At 42.0% G+C, this 21,958-nt stretch overlaps 1 protein-coding gene across 1 annotated transcript in view; it reads left to right on the plus strand.

Moving 5' to 3' along the window:
• The window catches only part of LOC120032693 (E3 ubiquitin-protein ligase RNF43-like), a 186,987-nt gene that overhangs the window by 107,957 nt on the left and 57,072 nt on the right, over positions 1-21,958 (plus strand). Inside the window, exon 3 of the mRNA XM_038978891.1 lies at positions 12,082-12,204. Within this exon, the coding sequence (XP_038834819.1) occupies positions 12,082-12,204 (123 nt within the window). The remainder of the gene's footprint in view (positions 1-12,081; positions 12,205-21,958) is intronic.

The following is a 21,958-nucleotide window of genomic DNA, read 5'->3' on the forward strand; positions in this document are numbered from 1 at the left end:
TTTGATGGTAGAGTGGAGTGATTCCCAGTCTGCCCTTGCAGCCAGCCAGCCAGGCAAAAAAAATCTCATGGTTTGACAAATTTGACTTCAGATTCTGATATTTGTCCACGTTTGTCAAAAGGTCAAATTTCGAAGTTGCTCCACATCACATTTCGAGATGTTTTGGACACCCTGGGTTGGTCTTCCTGCTGCAGCTGCTGCTCATTAAGTTTAGTCATTCATTATGAATGGTTAAGTTAAGAGTTAACTTTTATGATAGGGTTAAAACTAAATTGAAAAAAAAACGAGTGCCTCACTGGGCTTGAACACGTGACCCTCGGAGCTGGAGCTTGCGGTTTACGCCAATCCGCCATCTCCGTCCACAATGCCCTATCAAAACCCAAGCCTACTTGATGGTAATAGCACTCACAGTTGCACCTAATGGATGGTTTTGAATGCATCTCCCGATGTCCTGGGTACCTGGACGGACGTGGGCTTTCAAATTGGATCTTGAGCGACCTGGCTGAGCTAGCCAGAGCAGTTTGGATCAGGCTCACAGAGTCGGAGTTTCTCTCTGATGCTGGAGGCCAGCTGTGAAGCAGCAGCACAGGCATTCAGCTGACCGGCTGACACACACACAGACACATGCATGCGCACAGACACACACACCAAACACACATACACTGAGTGTACAAAACATTAGGAACATCTTCCTAATATTGAGTTGCACCCACCTTTTCCCCTTAGAACAACCTCAATTCGTCAGGGCATTGACTCTACAAGGTGTCAAAAGCATTCCACAGGGATGCTTGCCCATTTTCACTCCAATTTTTCCCACAGTTGCGTCGAGTTGGCTGGATGTCCTTTGGGTGGTGGACCATTCTTTATACACACGTGAAACTGTTGAGCATGAAAAACCCAGCAGCATTACAGTTCTTGATACACACAAACCGGTGCGCCTGGCACTTACTACCATAACCTCTTCAAAGGTACTTCTACACTGATTGAATTGGATTTAACAGGTGACATCAATAAGGGATCATAGCTTTCACCTGGTCAGTCTATGTCATGGAAAGAGCAGGTGTTCCTATTGTTTTGTACACATCGTGCGCACACACACACACACACACACACACACACACACACACACACACACACACACACACACACACACACACACACACACGCTCTACTGGAAATCTGAGGGTCAGAACGGAGACCAGGTAGGCAACCACATATTTTCATATTTTGGTGGTGCTGGAGGGAGAGGAGGAGGATGAGAGTATGTGTGTGTGTTAGCTGGGGCCTGGGTTAATATAATTATTTGTTGACGTACACTAGCTTGGCAGGCTTAACTGGCCTCGGGTTGAACTCTTTTGAAAAGCCTTACTCCCTTCTCCTCCCCTATCTCACCCCTCCTCACCCACACCCTACATTTACATGATAGAATAGACACGTTGAGATATTTATTTGATCTTCAACTGAATTGATTGATTTTACTTCTGACTTTTAATATTATTGTGTGGTATTTCATCAATCGTGTAGGCGGATCGGCCTTTAAAAGCCCTGAGCTTTGTTGAGTCAATGGATGGAAATTGAAGTGTAGAGGCTGTCGATGAGAGGTGCAAGCTCTTTCTCTCTTCTAACTCTTAGTTGCATTTTTTGACTTTTTGGTTCTGCCATACTCTCTTCTCTAATGCCCCTACTTTTTGTCTCTTTTTGGTTCCCCTTCTCTCCTGTCTCACCCTGAAATAAGTAGCTGGCTCAACTCCTTCCTGCCTGGTTCCCCCTCTTTAACGGTCCCCACTCTCTTAAAATTTCCCCAAGATGTCTTATTTTGTTTCCCCCTCTCTTCTCTCCTCTAACTCACCCTAACATAAGTGGCTAGGCTCAGCTCCTTCCTGCCTGGCAGCAGATGACCAAGTAGAACGCTTCTGTCGCAGAGCTGCCGCTTATTGGCACATGAAAAAAGAAGACCCACAGGGCAAAGAGGGGGAAAGAAATTATTGACTTCTCACCACAGCTACTATTTATTTTCACATTTTTTCTGATGGTCTGTTTGTTTTTGAGGCTGTTAGATTCTTGCCTTGGAGTATTTTGAGACAGTCAGACTTTGATTGAGCTGGATAGGAATGTCTTTAATCGTGGCTACAAAGGAGTGGAGAGAAGAAGGAGGATGAGATCTCTCTCCCCCAGCTTTTTAAACAGATATAGATGGAGGAGAAAAGGAGTAGACAGAGAAGAGGAGGAGGAGGAGTGACCATTGTTAACAGAGCAAGGAAATGTGTGTGCGCCCTGCGGTTTCTAGTCCCTTTGAAATGGAGACTCAGTGATTTTGGTTCCCAGGCCCCCTTTTTCTCAGGCCCGTACAAAACCAAATGAAGACATTTCAGTGTGTCTGTCTGTGTCTATGTTTGATGCTGTTTATAGCCCAGCGCCAGACTGCTGCTAACCGGACAAAGGTACAAATAGTGGCATCTGGACAATGTTCACATTCGGTTGATTGTAAGTGAAGTGTGGGCGTATCTAAAAAAGAAGATAATGCATATTCTTGTAAGCAATGCAAAACATAGACACTGTCACAAACAACAGCATTTTATACTGAACAAAAATATAAACGCTGTCACGTTCCTGACCTTATTTCCTTTGTTTTGTCTTTGTTTAGTTGGTCAGGACGTGAGCTGGGTGGGCATTCTATGTTATGTGTTTCTATGTTGGGTTCATGTTCAATTAGCCTGATATGGTTCTCAATCAGGGGCAGGTGTTTTACGTTTCCTCTGATTGAGAACCATATTTAGGTAGGCTGTTCACACTGTTTGTTTGTGGGTGATTGTTGCTGTGTCTGTGTTTGTTCACCACACGGTACTGTTTCGTTTCGTTCGTTCGTTTGTTCCTGTTCGTGCGTTTATGTTTTATGTGTTCTCAAGTTCAGGTCTGTTAACGTCGTTTATTATTTTGTAGTTTGTTTAAGTGTTTTTTCGTCTTCGTTATTATTATTAAAATTATTATGTATTCAACCCACGCTGCGTTTTGGTCCGATCCTTGCTCCTCTTCAGACGAGGAGGAAGACGAGCGTTACAAACGCAACGTACAACAATTTCAAAGATTTTACTGAGGTACAGTTCAAATAAGGAAATCAGTAAATGTAAATATATTCAGTAGGTCTTAATCTATGGATTTCGCATGACTGGGAATACAGATAATCATTAAGGTATCTGTAAGGGCGTGGAATAGAAAACTAGCCAGCATCTGCTGTGACTAGAGGTCAAACGATTATGATTTTTCAACGCCGATACCGATTATTGGAGGACCAAAAAAAGACGATACCGATTAATCAGCCGATTTTTTTACATTTATTTGTAATAATGACAATTACAACAATAATGAATGAACATTTATTTTAACTTAATATAATACATCAATATTATCAATTTAGCCTCAAATAAATAATGAAACAAGTTCAATTTGGTTTAAATAATGCAAAAACAAAGTGTTGGAGAAGAAAGTAAAAGTGCAATATGTGCCATGTAAGAAAGCTAACGTTTAAGTTCCTTGCTCAGAACATGAGAACATATGAAAGCTGGTGGTTCCTTTTAACATGAGTCTTCAATATTCCCAGGTAAGAAGTTTTAGGTTGTAGTTATTAGAGGAATTATAGGACTATTTCTCTCTATACGATTTGTATTTCATATACCTTTGACTATTGGATGTTCTTATAGGCACTTTAGTATTGCCAGTGTAACAGTATAGCTTCCATCCCTCTCCTCGCCGCTACCTGGGCTCGAACCAGGAACACATCGACAACAGCCACCCTCGAAGCAGCGTTACCCATGCAGAGCAAGGGGAACAACTACTCCAAGTCTCAGAGCGAGTGACGTTTGAAACGCTATTAGCGCGCACTCCGCTAACTAGCTAGCCATTTCACATCAGTTACACCAGCCTAATCTCGGGAGTTGATAGGCTTGAAGTCATAAACAGCGCAATGCTTGAAGCATTGCGAAGAGCTGCTGGCAAAACGCACGAAAGTGCTGTTTGAATGAATGCTTACGAGCCTGCTGGTGCCTACCATCGCTCAGACTGCTCTATCAAATCATAGACTTAATTATAACATAATAACACACAGAAATACCATCCTTAGGTCATTAATATGGTCGAATCCGGAAACTATAATTTAGAAAACAAAACTTTTATTCTTTCAGTGAAATATGGAACATTTCCGTATTTTATCTAATGGGTGGCATCCATAAGTCTAAATATTCCTTTTACTTTGCACAACCTTCAATGTTATGTCATAATTACATACAATTCTGGCAAATTAGTTTGCAATGAGCCAGGCTGCCCAAACTGTTGCATATACTCTGACTCTGCGTGCAATGAACGCAAGAGAAGTGACACAATTTCACCTGGTTAATATTGCCTGCTAACCTGGATTTCTTTTAGCTAAATTTGCAGGTTTAAAAATATATACTTCTGTGTATTGATTTTAAGAAAGGCATTGATGTTTATGGTTAGGTACACGTTGGAGCAACGACAGTCCTTTTTCGCGAATGCGCACTGCATCGATTTTATGCAACGCAGGACACGCTAGATAAACTAGTAATATCATCAACCATGTGTAGTTATAACTAGTGATTATGATTGATTGATTGTTTTTTATAAGATAAGTTTAATGCTAGCTAGCAACTTACCTTGGCTTCTTACTGCATTCGCGTAACAGGCGGGCTCCTCGTGAGGCAGGTGGTTAGAGCGTTGGACTAGTTAACCGTAAGGTTGCAAGATTGAATCCCTGAGCTGACAAGGTAAAAATCTGTCGTTCTGCCCCTGAACAAGGCAGTTAACCCACCGTTCCTAGGCCGTCATTGAAAATAAGAATGTGTTCTTAACTGACTTGCCAAGTTAAATAAAGGTGTAAAAAATAAATTGCCGATTTCCGATTGTTATGAAAACTTGAAATCGGCCCTAATTAATCGACCTCTAGCTGTGACCACCATTTGCCTCATGCAGTGCGACAGATCTTTGCATAGAGTTGATCAGGCTGTTTATTGTGGCCTGTGGAGTGTTGTCCCACTCCTCTTCAATGGCTGTGCGAAGTTGCTGGACTTTGGCGGGAACTGGAACACGCTGTCGTACATGTCAATCCAGAGCATTCCAAACATGCTCAATGGGTGACATATGGAACATTTCTGGTATCTTTTATTTCAGCTCATGAAACATGGGACCAACACTTTACATATGCTACTTTTCAGGGAAGGAACCAAAATACTCAGTCAGTTAGGAAAGCTAAGGCTAGCTTTTTCAAACAGAAATTTGCACCCTGTAGCACTAATTCCAAAAAGTTTTGGGACACTGTAAAGTCCATGGAGAATAAGAGCACCTCCTCCCAGCTGCCCACTGCACTAGGAGGCTAGGAAACACTGTCACCACTGATAAATCTATGATAATCGATAATTTCAATAAGCATTTTTCTACGGCTGGCCAAGCTTTCCACCTGGCTACCCCTACCCCGCCAAATCCACTGGCTCCAGGTCATCTACAAGTCTATAGGTAAAGCCCCGCCTTATCTCAGCTCACTGGTCACCATAGCAACACCCACCCGTAGCACGCGCTCCAGCAGGTATATTTCTTCGGTCATCCCCAAAGCCAACACTTCCTTTGGCCGCCTTTCCTTCCAGTTCTCTGCTGCCAATGACTGGAACGAATTGCAAAAATCACTGAAGCTGGAGTCTTATATCTCCCTCTCTAACTTTAAGCATCAGCTGTCAGAGCAGCTTACCGATCACTGTACCTGTACACAGCCAATCTGTAAATAGCACACCCTACAACCTCATCCCCATATTGATACTTATCCTCTTGCTCTTTTGCACCCCAGTATCTGTACTTGCACATCATCATCTGCACATCTATCACTCCAGTGTTAATACCAAATTGTAATTATTTCTCCTCTATGGCCTATTTATTGCCTTACCTCCATACTCTTCTACATTTGCACACACTGTACATAGATTTTTATATTGTGTTATTGACTGTATGTTTGTTTATGTGTAACTCTGTGTTGTTGTTTTTGTCGCACTGCTTTGCTTTATCTTGGCCAGGTTACCAGTTGTAAATGAGAACTTGTTCTCAACTGGCCTACCTGGTTAAATAAAGGTGAATTAAAAATAATAAACATTTTGCGTTTCTATTTTTGTTCAGTGTAGAATGTTCAATGGGGGCGAAGATTAGATACTGAATTTGCAAAGTTAGCAAGTATTGGATACAGTACAAGGAAAGTTAAATATTTTCTCCTCCCATTATTGACAGATTTTGATATCAGTAGTTTTATATCAGTAATTCCACAACGCTAGGTGTTGTGTTGCATGTGAACATATACAAGTGTGTAACATGATCGTATGGTATAGGCCAGTGGTCACCAACCGGTCGATCGTGATCGTAGACTGTAAAAAGAAGCCTCGAGCGCACAGCAAAGTTGATAATGTGAGATTTCAAAACATTTAAAACCATGACTAGAGACTCAACGAATAGCTGCTGTTTTATTAGTAAGTTCATGTTTAAGTTGTTATTCAGCACTATCAACACTTTGTTCAACAGTTTTTTAAGTCATAAAATGCTCGTTTGCTACTTCCACTCACTCTACAACCAACCAGCACTGCAGCTGCAATTAATGAGTATAGCATAGTGTTTCAATAAGCTTGCATAGGTATTTTTTGCGGCTTGTGTGTTTTTTAATATCAAGGAATATTTCACTTTCTCTGGTCATAGGAGTAACAACATGCATTGGTGCGACTTAAGTTTCACCATCAGCTGGAAGACTGTGTCCCCTTTTTTCAGTGAGAGGCGCTCTGCTGCTCCCTCCCTCCCCTCAGACATACCTTCAGATGCAGGCCATCAGTCCAGTAAAACAAAACATGTTATCTATTACTGAGCGGCAGATCTCGACTTACATTTTGACTCAGAAAGTGATCTTGACTAAGAAAAGGTTGGGGACTATTGGTATAGGCTATACAATAAAAAGAGATAGTGAAACCTGATTAAAAGCTAAAACCCTGAATAAGGATATTATTTCCAGGCGTTTCCTCTAAACCTATGTCAGGGTGTGGTGATGGCGGAGTAGTAGTTGTCATTATCTTTTTATTTTTTACTTCCTTTTTCTTTGTTAAAGGACCAAGTTCCGCTGTGGGTCTCTAATTTGGGCCTAGTAAACGTGGATAGGGAAAGCAGCTGCCAGGCTCCATAATGTAGTCTAGCGTGGCAAGGCTGGGCCTTGCCCTCAGACATGGCTCTAGACTAGAGATTCCTATGGGTTGTAGAATCCTATGGCGCCATAGGAATAACGCCATGTCTCAGGGCAAGGCAGGGACAGGACAGGACAGGCATTCAAGCTTCCTCCTCGCTACTCAGACTGGTCCTTCATTACAGTAGCAACCTCTGTCCATCTGTCGTATGGGAGACACACAGCTAGAGCATGTCGAGCAAGGTATTTTAGGGGGCAGATTTGGCCCGGCATATGGGTGTGTGCGTGTGTGTGTACAGTATGTGTCTCCAGCTGTAGCTGTGACTTCACACTGTCCTCTGTTTACAATAACATCTCCCCCTGTCCGTCTCTGTAAATACATAGTTCACATCCAGTTTACAATGTTCTCTCTGATTTAGCTTCTGTTATTGTTGTGTTTTGGGGACGACCCAGCTGCATCTGCATCTGAAGGCCAGATGTTAGCTGCGTCCCCTATATGGTGCACTATTTTTGACCAGACCCCTGATCAAAAGTAGTGTACTACTTAATAGGTTGCCGTTTGTGACAGATCCGTTGTTTAGATTAGTCTAACCCTGATCTGGTGCAGACAGACTTCTTGGCTCGCTAGTGTACAAGTCACTCTGTAATGATCAATGGTGTTGTAGTTTTAGTTACGTTGCCAATGCTCTGATGTCCATAGTTGTATATCAATCAGTTGTTGCACGTGTATAGTGGTCATAAACTAGGGCTCCACCCATGCGTGAGGTGGTTGACTTTGGATGTTTTTCTCCCTCTCTCTTCTCTTATTCTCATTCTTGTTCTCACTCCCTCTCACTTTCTCCTCTCTTTCCCTCCCTCCCTCTCTCCTTTCCTCTGACACGCTATAGCCGTGCGTGACTCATGACGTCAGGCCCCTTATCCCTTCTCAGGGTCCGTGCCAGCTGTTGATGTCACCCCTGGGTCTTTTTAATTTGGGGATTTTCGTTGGGGCCAGGGTGAGATCAGATCAGGGGGAGTCCCATGGTCCCATGACCTCAGCCCAGTGAGCCCACAGCCACATGAAGGAACCAGCGGATGGGGTGGGGTGGGGGAGAGAGTGGGTGCTGGCAGGGTCTGGCTGAGTGATTTACACTGACAGACAGCCATACATCTCTGCCCTTGTTGTTAATGTCACACGAAGGCATTTTCCTCTCGGAATGACAAACGCACTGGTCACCCATTTTCCTGGAAACCCAATGTTGAATTGGATTGAATTCTACGTCGTGCAGAAATGAGCGTTTGAATGAGGAAAGTTTCCTCTCATGACCTCTAAAAGCCAGAATGTAGAATATGTTACAAACTTACTTTGTCTGTTGCCCATGCGGTTGGTCCCTTTGCAGATAGGAATGCGACACAATATATCCACAGGAAAGTATAATTACATCAACTTTTCAAAGCGCTGGTAGTGCGTTAAGATTTCTATCACCTGAAGCATGCACACAAGATGAAAATACATGCACGCCACACATGCATACCTGCCGAGCTCCTGCACGTGTTTACATGGTCTGCGCATGCCAGCACTTTGATTAGGTGATTTAATTCTACTTTCCTGTGGCTATATTGTCTCTCATTCCTACCAACAAAAAGACCAACAGCGGTAACAGCCGGTTGAGTATGTTCAAATGTAATTTTACTCAACATGCTGAATTCAATGCAATTCATCGTTGGGTTTCGATGCAAGTCACCCATGTGTAGTGTTGTGCTGTAGGAGGCATTGCCTATCTTCTTGGTTTCTCTCATGCATCGATACCCTGATTGAGGGTCATGGTGTGTAGTGTTGTGTAGATGTGTTGCCTATCAATGATGCCTAGTCTATCCCGGCCAGGTTGTCGTGTGTGTCGTGGTGTGCGACTGACTCCAGCAGTTTGTGTCACTAACTTGGCTGCTATCTCCTTGAGCTCTTAAATACAGCTTTTCAGCAGCTATCTATCCCCTCCCTTTCAGATGGGATCAAATGTTCCAGCCAGAGACTAGCTCCTGTTTCCCTCCTAGCTTTAAATTAATGTGATGAGGGGATGGGCTAAACTGAACATCTCCCTCTCTCTCGCCATTTATCTATGGAGTTGATTGTGTTACGAATGTTCTCTTCTATTTATGCAATAAGGGCTGGGGATGGGGTATATATTGAATATGCCATGGCTTAAGGGGTATTCTTAGGCAGTAACATGAAGATTTGATATTTTATTCTCTAAGTGTGACAGAGGTGTTGTCTTTTTGATTTGATTTATTTGAAAGAAAAGCTTTATTTTCGTTGTGTCACTATTCAGTTATATAGATACAGGTAACTGCCAAAATAAAGGAAACAACACCAAAGTGTCTTAATAGGGCGTTGGGCCACCACGAGCTGCCAGAACAGCTTCGATGCGCCTTGGCATAGATTCTACAATCTGGAATCCAATTGGAGGGATGCAACACCATTCTTCCTCGAGAAATTCTATAATTTGGTGTTTTGTTGATGTTGGTGGAAAATGCTGTCTCAGGTGCCGCTCCAGAATCTCCCATAAGTGTTCAATTGGGTTGAGATCTGGTGACTGACACACACACAGTTTTTAAACCCCCTATGCTCCTTTGAGACCCCTCTTTCAAAGTCATGGAGATCTCTTCTTCTAGCCATGTTAGCCAAAATAATACCAGCCATTTCTATACTTGACCCTAAGCATGATGGGATGTAAATTGCTTAATTAACTCAGGAGCCACACCTGTGTAGAAGCTAGAGGTCGACCGATTATGATTTTTCAACGCCGATACCGATTTTTGGAGGACGAAAAAAAGCCGATACTGATTAATCAGCTGATTTATATATATATATATTTGTAATAATGACAATTACAACAATACTGAATGAACAATGAACACTTTTATTTTAACTTATTATAATACATAAATAAAATAAATGTAGTCTCAAATAAATAATGAAACATGTTCAATTTGGTTTAAATAATGCAAAAACAAAGTGTTGGAGAAGAAAGTTAAAGTGCAATATGTACCATGTAAAAAAGCTAACGTTTAAGTTCCTTGCTCAGAACATGAAAACATATGAAAGCTGGTGGTTCCTTTTCTCATGAGTCTTCAATGTTCCCAGGTAAGACGTTTTAGGTTGTAGTTATTATAGGACTATTTCTCTGTATACCATTTATATTTCATATACCTTTGACTATTGGATGTTCTAATAGGTACTTTAGTATTGCCAGCCTAATCTCTGGAGTTGATAGGCTGAAGTCATAAACAGCGCAATGCTTGAAACATTGCGAAGAGCTGCTGGCAAACGCAGTAAAGTGCTGTTTGAATGAATGCTTACGAGCCTGCTGCTGCCTACCACCGCTCAGTCAGACTGCTCTATCAAATCATAGACTTAATTATAATATAATAACACACAGAAATACGAGCCTTAGGTCATTAATATGGTCAAATCCGGAAACTATCATTTCGAAAACAAAACGTTTATTCTTTCAGTGAAATACGGAACCGTTCCGTATTTCATCTAATAGGTGGCATCCACAAGTCTAAATATTGCTGTTACATTGCACAACCTTCAATGTTATGTCATAATTACGTAAAATTCTGGCAAATTAGTTCGCAACGAGCCAGGCGGCCCAAACTGTTGCATATACCCTGACTCTGGGTGCAATGACCGCAAGAGAAGTGACACAATTTCCCTAGTTTAATATTGCCTGCTAACATGAATGTCTTTTAACTAAATATGCAGGTTAAAAAAAATATACTTCTGTGTATTGATTTTAAGAAAGGCATTGATGTTTATGGTTAGGTACATTCGTGCAATGATTGTGCTTTTTTCACAAATGCGCTTTTGTTAAATCATCCCCCGTTTGGCGAAGTTGGCTGTCTTTGTTAGGAAGAAATGGTCTTCACACAGTTCGCAATGAGCCAGGCAGCCCAAACTGCTGCATATACCCGACTCTCTTGCACAGAACGCGAGAGAAGTGACACAATTTCCCTAGTTAAAAGAAATTCATGTTAGCAGGCAATAATAACTAAATTATTGCTAGATACAAGCTAGATAAACTAGTAATATCATCAACCATGTGTAGTTAACTAGTGATTATGTTAAGATTGGTTGTTTATTATAAGATAAGTTTAATGCTAGCTAGCACCTTACCTTGGCTCCTTGCTGCACTCGCATTACAGGTAGTCAACCAGTCTCCTCGTGGAGTGCAATGTAAATCGGCCATTATCGGTGTCCAAAAATGCCGATTACCGATTGTTATGAAAACTTGAAATCGGCCCCAATTAATTGGCCATTCCGATTAATCGGTCGACCTCTAGTGGAAGCACCTGCTTTCAATATTCTTTGTATCCCTCATTTACTAAAGCATTTCCTTTATCACATGTATGTATACAGTTGAAGTCGGAAGTTTACACACACCTTAGCCAAATACATTTCAACACAGTTTTTCACAATTCATGACATTTAATCCCACTTGTCTAGGAAGTTCAATGCATACAGTATATCAACCATACACCATCAGTATGGACAGCTAGCAGTAGATTCAGTACACACTCATGGAGCTGGATTTGTGTTAAATGAGCACACCTTATTCTAATCTTCTCTTGCTCTGTTGATATCTTAATGTACTCTAATGTTTTAAAGATACATCAATAGGCCTATGCTACTATATGTATGGTGGTCACAGCAAAGCAAAGCAAAGCTGACTGACGTGATGAAACCACAGAGTTTGGAGCCACTATTGCGTTACATATTGTAATGTGCAACTTGGTAAGATCACAGTCGATTTGTTTCCCCGTCTGTCCCTCTGGTTTGGTTAAATGTCTGGTTTGGTTCTAAATCCTTGTTCGTTCTCTCTCCTCTCCAGTCTCACCCTCTGTCCCTGTGCAACACCAGTGAAGATGAGCGCCAGGAGTCTGACTTCATCAGCATCGTCAAGCTGGAAAGCCCGGAGCGCAAGGTGCCTCAGTGTCTGCCCCTGCTCGACAAGGTAAGACCATTTTACCCATGCATACCTTTGAAGTGCTATGGGAGGTTTGAGTGGTGGCAATGATACAGTTGAGCAGTTGAAGAAGTATCTTGTCCAAGTGAACGGCTTTCTTTGCCGGATCATACTGTATCTGTTCGGGCTGGAAATTGCCTGTGACCTCACAATACGATATTATCACAATACTTAGGTGCCGATATGATATGTAATGCAATTTTCACAACTCTGTATGTATTGCGATTCGATACTGCGATTTTATTCCGATTTGATGTTCCAAACATTTTGCTCTGCTACAGAGAGATGAGAGAGCATGAGAAAATTTGTTTTGATCGTCATAGAAATAAAAGTGCTGAATACGTTGGCTTACTATTTAAAATGAAGATGGAGAACAAGCTATAGGATGGCAAAAAAACATTTTGTACAAAATCGCGATATGTAACTGCATAGATTCTTTCCCCCATCACTATCTACCCTCCCCAAAAATTCCTTGGGGCTCTGTAACCTACTGTAACTCTGTGCCATACAACATTGAAATGTTCTCTACTGTGTAGCATACAATGGTTGTTTATTATTTCTTTCTGTTTGTTTACTGTGCATATCTTGGTTGGAACCAGGCAGTTGTCCTTGTTAAAGATTACCTTATCCATTTGAATGGAGGAGAGCCGGAGTGCTAAACCTTTTCCCCTGCCTTTTTTTCTGGCGCACTGTCCACTCTTAGATCCACGGTGCTTTAAGGATCCAGTCTTGAGTTAGTAGAATGTAGAATGTTGGCTGGCATTGAATGTGATTGTGAGGAAGTTATGCTGCCATGGCTGTGATCTCTCAGCGTAAAGGGATGTGATGTGGTAGGGGTGTGGGGGGTGTGGGGGATGTGGCAGAGAGCCCCATGCTTCCTGGCGCTGGATGTGAGTCACTGAGGCCACAGCTGTCACTGGTCGTACCCAGGATCCTGGGCCAGGATAGTAAGGCCAGGTGCTGAGCCAGGACACCTGCTGCTCCACGTCTCTCCAGGACAGATACAAATACGGCCATAGACACAGATAACGCTAATTACCCATGTTGCTATTGTTGTTACATGTTACATGTGTTACTAGCAAGCTAGCAGTTACTAGCAAGCTAGCGGTTATCAAATCAAATTGTATTGGTCACATGCTTGTGTTCCTTGCTCCAACAGTGCAGTAGTATCTAACAATACACACATATCTAAAAGTAAGAGAATGGAATTAAGAAATATATAAATATTAAGACGAGCAATGCTGGAGTGGCACTGACTAAAATACAGTAGAATAGTATACAGTATATACATATGAAATGAGTAAAGCAGTATGTAAACGTTATTACAGTGACTGGTGTTCCATTATTCAAGTGACCAGTTATTCCATGTCTATGTAGAGTTGAAGTCGGAAGTTTACAAACACCTTAGCCGAATACATTTAACTTTTACTGCCTCAGAAACCCGGATCCGGGATCACCCCCCACCCCCCCCACACTGATTAGCATCGCTAGCATAGCGTCACAATTAAATAGTAGCATCTAAATATCATTAAATCACAAGTCCAAGACACCAAATGAAAGATACAGATCTTGTGAATAAAGCCACCATTTCAGATTTTTAAAATGTTTTACAGGGAAGACAAAATATGTAAATCTATTAGCTAACCACGTTAGCAAAAGACACCACTTTTCTAACTCCATCAGTTTCTTACTCCATCAGGTGCTATCACCAATTCGGCCAAATAAAGATATTGATAGCCACTAACCAAGAAAAAACCTCATCAGATGACAGTCTGATAACATATTTATTGTATAGCATAGGTTTTGTTAGAAAAATGTGCATATTTCAGGTATAAATCATAGTTTGCAATTGCAGCCACCATCACAAATCTCCCCAAAGCGACTAGAATTACTACATAGAGCAACGTGTATTACCAATTTACTCATCATAAAACATTTCTTAAAAATACACAGCTCACAGCAATGGATAGACACAGATCTTGTGAATTCAGACAATATTTCAGATTTTCAAAGTGTCTTACAGCGAAAACACAATAAATCGTTATATTAGCATACCACATTTGCAAACGTTACCCGACCATTGATTCAAGGCAAAATTAGCTATAGCGTTATCATCACCAAAATACATTAATTTTTTCACTAACCTTCTCAGAATTCTTCCGATGACACTCCTGTAACATCATATTACACAATCCATATAGAGTTTGATCGAAAATGTGCATATTTAGCGGCACAAATCGTGCTTACACAATGGAAATAGTGTTCAACTACTCAAGCAATCTGCCCGGCGCCATTTTGAAAATACAACTATTTTTATCGAAAACTATTCATAAACTTGACTAAAAAAATACAGGTTGGACATGAAATGAAAGATGCATTAGTTATTAATGCAACCGCTGAGTTAGATTTTTAAAATTAACGTTACTAGACATACAGTGTGCGTTACAGCCAGACTAGTGCCGCAATAATGGCGTCACTAATCGCCATTATTGAGTTTACATTTTTCCACATAAAAACGGAATAACATCATAAATAGCTCTTACTTTTCGACGAGCTTCCATCAGAATCTTGGCCAAGTGGTCCTTTGTCCAAAAGAATCGTTGCTTGGTTGTAAAACGTTGCATTCAACTTCTGATATAGCAGCTAACAATAGCTAACAATAGCTATTTTGCCCCAACGTGTCCAAATCCTCAAGACGCAATACTGAGGAAATTCCTCGCAATATACTCGCATAATCTGATATAACTCGGTTTAAAATAGCTTCGTTATGATGCTTCTAACACCTATATCGAATTAAATTACAGACGGATACATCTAACGTTGATTACTGAGCGTTTGAAAATGGCATCCTGAGGTCCCTTTCTGCGTAATGGTCAGCGTCGAAAGGAAGGCTACCCTCACTCCTTGGCCTTTTATAACCTCTGAGAGCTACGTATAAAGCCCATTCCACTTCTCATTGGTTACTGACATCCAGGGGAAGGCGGGTGCAGTTCATGTCGTTCCATAGGATACACACAGACCTTTAAAACTGATCTGAGACCAGAGCTTCGCTCTCAGACATTCGCAGTACCTGTCATGGATTTCGCTGTAGAAAGAGTTCTGGGTCACCCACAGACATAATTCCAACGGTTTATGAAACTAGAGAGTGTTTTCTATCCAATAGAATTAATAATATGCATATTGTACGAGCAAGAATTGAGTACGAGGCAGTTTAATTTGGCAACACCCAGAAAAAATAAATGCTAACTGCTCCCCCTATTGACAAAAGGTTAAACTCAGTTTTTCACAATTCCTGACATTCAATCCTAGTATAAATTCCCTGTCTTAGGTCAGTTAGGATCACCACTTTATTTTAAGAATGTGAAATGTCAGAATAATCGTAGAGAATGATTTATTTGTCACGGCTGTTGAAAGGAGATGACCAAGGTGCAGCGTGGTGAGCGTACGTTTTATTTTATTTTAATCAAAATGACACCGAACAAAACAATAAACACTACAAAAACCAACCGTGAAGCTCAAAGGCATTGTGCCCTAAACAAAGTCAACTTCCCACAAAGACAGGTGGAAAAAAGGGATACCTAAGTATGGTTCTCAATCAGAAACAACGATAGACAGCTGCCTCTGATTGAGAACCACACCCGGCCAAACACAAAGAAATAGAAAACATAGAAATAAAGAAACTAGAATGCCCACCCTAGCCATTATTTCAGCTTTTATTTCTTTCATCACATTCCCAGGGGTCAGAAGTTTACATACACTCAATTAGTATTTGGTAGCATTGCCTTTAAATTGTTTAACTTGGGTCAAACGTTTCGGGTAGCCAACAATAAGTTGGGTGAATTTTGGCCCATTCCTCCTGACAGAGCTGGTGTAACTGAGTCAGGTTTGTAGGCCTCATTGCTCGCACATGCTTTTTCAGTTCTGCCCACACATTTTCTATAGGATTGAGGTCAGGGCTTTATGATGGCCACTCCAATACCTTGACTTTGTTGTCCTTAAGCCATTTTGCCAGAACTTTGGATGTATGCTTGGGGTCAATGTTCATTTGGAAGACCCATTTGCGACCAAGCTTTAACTTTCTGACTGATGTCTTGAGATGTTGCTTCAACATATCCACATAATATTCTTTCCTCATGATGCCATCAATTTTGTGATGTGCCCCAGTCCCTCCTGAGGCAAAGCACCCCCACAACATGATGCTGGTCACCCCCGTGCTTCACAGTTGGGATGGTGTTCTTCGGCTTGCAAGCTTCCCCCTTTTTCCTCCAAACATAATGATGGTCATTATGGCCAAACAGTTCTATTTTTGTTTCATCAGACCAGAGGACATTTCTCCAAAAAGTACGATCTTTGTCCCCATGTGCAGTTGCAAACCGTAGTCTGGCTTTTGAATGGCGGTTTTGGAGCAGTGGCTTCTTCCTTGCTAAGCAATCTTTCAGGTTATGTCGATATAGGACTCTTTTTACTGTGGATATGGATACTGTTGTACCTATTTCCTCCAGCATCTTCACAAGGTCCTTTGCTGTTGTTCTGGGATTGATTTGCACTTTTCGCACCAAAGTACGTTCATCTCTAGGAGACGCGTCGGGCAGAGATCCCTACGGTTGCGAGCGGTGCAGTTGCCGTACCAGGCGGTGATACAGCCCGACAGGATGCTCTCATTTGTTCATCTGTAAAAGTTTGTGAGGTTCTTAGGGGCCAAGACAAATTTCTTCAGCCTCCTGAGGTTGAAGAGGCGCCTTTGCACCTACTTCACCACACTGTCTGTGTGAGTGGACCATTTCAGATAGTCAGTGATGTGTACACTGAGAAACTTGAAGCTTTTCACCTTCTCCACTGTGGTACCATTGATGTGGATAGGGGGGTGCTCCCTCTGCTGTTTCCTGAAGTCCACAATCTATGCTCAAAAAAGACAAGAAAAAATTGCTGCATGTTGGTATGTTATGAATTTAAAGACATGGGGGGGTTTGGTGCTAAGCACTTCTCTTCTTCATGGCTGAATTAATGGGGTTTTAGGTTTACATCTGCGATCAATAGGTATAGATAATATCTATCTATCTATAAAATTTTATTTGGACAGGTATATGTTGGCTAAACAAACAGGAATACAAGTATGTGTTAGCCAACATCTGCCTGTGTAGTTGTGTAGAATGATCAGTTTGTTTACATGAAGATGCTTTCCTACAATCTAAATGAAATGTTATAGATAGATAATATACATTAGCCTGCTTGTTAGCCCACATTTGTGTAGTCTGTCTCCCAGCAGCCATAGCCCATGTTCCAGTCGGATGTCATTTGTTTACAGTGCAGCCTTGCTATAGCAGCCTGGCCGGCAGGCAGATCTATAGATAGATAGATACACAGACAGGACGTTGGTCGGTTGGCCACAGAGCTAGGCTTCATGTTGCACCCACCACCATCACACACCGTTCAGAATAGACCTTTAAGCAAACAAAGTGAAGCAGCTACAAACCTTGGGGGATAAGGTTTCATTGTAGTCTTTTTTTATTTTGTTTTTTTTCTAGAGGGTTCCTATCCCTGGCAACAGACACTGTGCACCCTGGGGATGTGCTAGATTCCTGATTTGTGGTGACTTTTCCCCCAAATGACCTCTATAAGCTTTTTTTTTCTTCAGTGGCTTGGATTTCACAATTAATTTTGAGCAGAGCTTTTGAAGTCGAGTGCTGAGCTGAGAGAATGCCAAATGTTTCATTACGATCAGGCTTTATCTCTTAAGGATGGCGCTCTGCTGTAGTAAACATCTCTTCCTTTTGAGAAAGAGATACTTTACTTTAAGCCACAGAGCATACATGCTATTTGGCTGTGCAGCTGGTCTGGCTGCCCCTGTCTTTTTCCGTTATGTATCCAGAATGTAGGAGGTACGTAAGCCTACTGTAGAACTGTGGGGCATGAGTTAGGTGTCCCATCAATCTCAATTTCCTGGAACTGCACACCCATAGTTAAAGACTATCTATGCCGGTGTTGCTGACACAGATTCATATCCATGTTAGCCTCAAATGCAGATTTCTCCCCATTTGCATTTGTAAACCGTTCTCTTCATGCAAATGTCTGGTTCAGGATTTCCCCACAGCTTTTCACCACATCAAATGGGTGACACTGACATAGGCAAAAGCCCTGCTTTTTTACCCAGAATGAACTGCTATGCAAGGACCCACCTGCTCAGTCTCAAACTACCCCCTGAACAATGCTAAACTCCGGCTGAAAAGAATTCCCAGCAAATATCACAAAACAGCCAGTAGGCCGTGGTCTAAACATTCGACGGAAGTTCCGTTTGTAATGAATATAACTAGCTCACAGTGGGGCTGGATAGGACAAACTGTGATAATATTCCGAAAGTCTAAACCAGTCGTGTCAAACATACGGTGTGGGGGGGGTGAACGAACTCAATACATTTTAAAATGACTAAAACCAAATCTAAACTGTGTAGAATAAAGGGCCTACATTCATATCGTTTCTAGACTTTCCAGCTCGCTAATAATCACTAGACAGTCAGGCAGCATTAAAGATTCCAAAAATGATCGATAGAGGATCATTTTTTTGCATATTTTGATGGCATGGAAATATAAAACAATGTCAGTGCGGTCCTCCAGACCTCGTTGAAGACCGAATGCACACACAGACACACATACACACAGAGGGTGACACTGACCCCAGGCTGTTCCTGCCTGCCTGGTGGTTTCTGAGCGGGGGTTGGAGTGGAAACGTGTGGCCTGCTTTGCTTCTTGGCCTGTTTTCGTTCAGTAGCAAAGAAGTCAAATGTTTATTTCTCAGGGGAGAAGAATCAAGAGCAGAAAGCTCTTGAGAACATCTGGAAAGGGGCCGATCTGAAGCTTTGAGGGTTTAAATACAAAACGCTGTCTGTCTTTTGTGGCTGTCTGAATCAGTTCCATTAGTCTAGATCTGTAAGTGACAATAAAATAATATTCAGTACTCAGCTCAAAAGTGTTGAGTCTGGGACTACCCACATTTGATTATATCAGGACATGCCGCATAGCTTAATGCTGTGTGTCTTCAATCTCTCTCTCCCTGGACCCAGAGATGTGTTCCCACAGTGAGTGGACCCACACTGGCAGCCCTTCCCATTTTCCATCCCAGGCCTATTTCCCATCCCTGTTTCTGGGGCACCCAGGCCAGAGCAGCACCTGGCCTCCCTCTCAGCTCTCCCCCAGATTCCTGTCTCTCTGTCCCTCTGATCCATTGGCTGCGCCGGGGCCCCTGCAGCTCTGGGCAGAATCCATTTAAGCACGTTCAGTTCCTTTGAAGCATTGCAAAACAAAGAATATAGAACAACATTTTTGACCACCGAGATTTGTAACTTGTTTGAGAGCTTTTCATGCAAATGAGCTTTTCATATTATATGAATAGATGGAAACCACGTCAGCCTTTTTGCTATCTGTTTTTCACTTTTTATGTCTTTGAAAGTGAGGGGTCAAGGTAAAGAGTGGCCCCTCTTCTTCTCCTTTCCTTTTCCTGGCATGTCAACCGATATATCAAACTGGGGGGCACTTCTTTGAGGCAGACTAATATAGTTTATGGTTCATTCATCTACTCTACTCTAATTAGCTGACTAGTCTGTCTGATAGTGACTGGATAGTGAAGCACTAAACACTGACTGACAACCCACCTTAATGCCCCCTCCCTGCTTTTACCTGGAGCTGTTTGATATGAACTGTTCAAGCCGTTAGTTTTCACCCTAGGCAATGCCTATCACCATCATTCTTTCTCTGTGGCAACTGCAACATTCATATATAACCTCCTCTCTGTCTCTGTGGCTTTCTTTCAGGTGTCTTTTCTGCTCTCCCAATGTGCGTTTGTGTGAGTGTGCGTGTGTATGCGTGTGTTAGGGCTGGGTGGTAAACCGTAAAAAATATACTGGTATTCATTCACAGATTGGTTTGGATTTTTACTTTACCTTATATAACTGTATTTTAATGTTTGATTTGTTACATTAAATAATTCAGTAATGACTCAGAAGAATTATGGCAATCATCTGTTTTTATCACCAGTAAGAAACTGCTAACAGCTGAGAACTGCTAGCTAGCTATCTTGCTAGCACAACTATAACTACTAAGCACAACAAGTCAACCAAACAGCATGATCATTGTACAAGTGCACCTGGTGCCGGGACAATAAAAAGCCACTCAAGTTTTGAGGGAGCGTGCAATTGACAAGCTGAATGCAGAAATGTCCACCAGAGCTGTTGCCAGAGAATTGAATGTTAATTTCTCTACCATAAGCCGACCTCCAAAGTCATTTTAGAGAATTTGGTAGTACGTCCAACAGGCCTCACAACCACAGACCACATGTAACCACTCCAGCCCAGGACCTCCACATCTGGCTTCTACACCTGAGGGATAGTCTGAGACCAGCCACCCGGACAGCTGATGAAACTGTAGGTTTGCACAACAAAATAATTTCTGCACAAACTGTCAGAAACTGTCTCAGGGTAGCTCATCTGCGTGCTCGTCGTCCTCACCAGGGTCTTGACCTGATTGCAGTTCGGCGTCGTATCCGAGCTCAGTGGGCAAATGCTCACCTTCGATGGAGAAGTGTGCTCTTCACAGATGAATCCCGGTTTCAGCGGCACCGGGCAGATGGCAGACAGCATGTATGGCGTCGTGTGGGCGAGCGGTTTGCTGACGTCAACGTTGTGAACATTGTGCCCCATAGTGGCGGTGGGGCTATGGTATGGACAGGCATAAGCTACGGACAACGAACACAATTCCATTTTATCGATGGCAATTTGAATGCACAGAGATACTGTGACAAAATCCTGAGGCCCATTGTCGTGACATTCATCCGCCGCTATCACCTCAATGTTTCAGCATGATAATTCCTGGAAGCTGAAAATGTCCCAGTTCTTGCATGCTCACCAGACATGTCACCCATTGAGCTTGTTTGGGATGCTCTGGATCGACGTGTACGACAGCGTGTTCTTGTTCCTGCCAATATCAAGCAACTTCTCACAGCCATTGAAGAGGAGTGGGACAACATTCCACAGGCCACAATCAACAGCCTGATCAACTATATGCGAAGGAGGTCTCGCTGCATGAGGCAAATGGTGATCCACGCACCTACCTTTTTTTTAAGGTATCTGTGACCGACGAATGCAATTCTGTATTGACAGTCATTTGAAATCCATAGATTAGGGCCTAATGAATTTATTTCAATTGACTGATTTCCTTATATGAACTGTAATTGTTGCGTTTGCGTTTATATTTTTGTTCAGTGTACATTCTGTTCTCAGCGTCAATAAATCTCTCTCTATACTCTATCTTGTTAAGTGTGTTCAGGTGTGCTGGCCATCCCTTAACGCTCCAATCCCGCTCCAATAGATTTGACAACATCCGGTGAAATCGCAGAGCGCCAAATTCAAACTACAGAAATATAAATATTCAACATTCACGAAAATATAAGTGTAATACATCAAAATAAAGGTTAACTTCTTGTTAATCCAGCCGCTGTGTCAGATTTCAAAAAGGCTTTACGGCGAAAGCACACCATGCGATTATCTGAGGACAGTGCCCCGCATACATGAAAATCTTTTTTCAACATGGCAGGTGCGACACAAAAGTCAGAAATAACGATGCCTTACCTTTGAAGATCTTCATCTTTATGCAATCCCAAATGTCTCAGTGACACAATGAATGGTCGTTTTGTTCGATAAATTCCTTCTTTATATCCCCAAAATGTCCATTTATTAGGCGCGTTTGATTCAGAA

Source organism: Salvelinus namaycush, chromosome 3, assembly GCF_016432855.1.
Source record: "Salvelinus namaycush isolate Seneca chromosome 3, SaNama_1.0, whole genome shotgun sequence".
Classification (NCBI taxonomy): domain Eukaryota; kingdom Metazoa; phylum Chordata; class Actinopteri; order Salmoniformes; family Salmonidae; genus Salvelinus; species Salvelinus namaycush.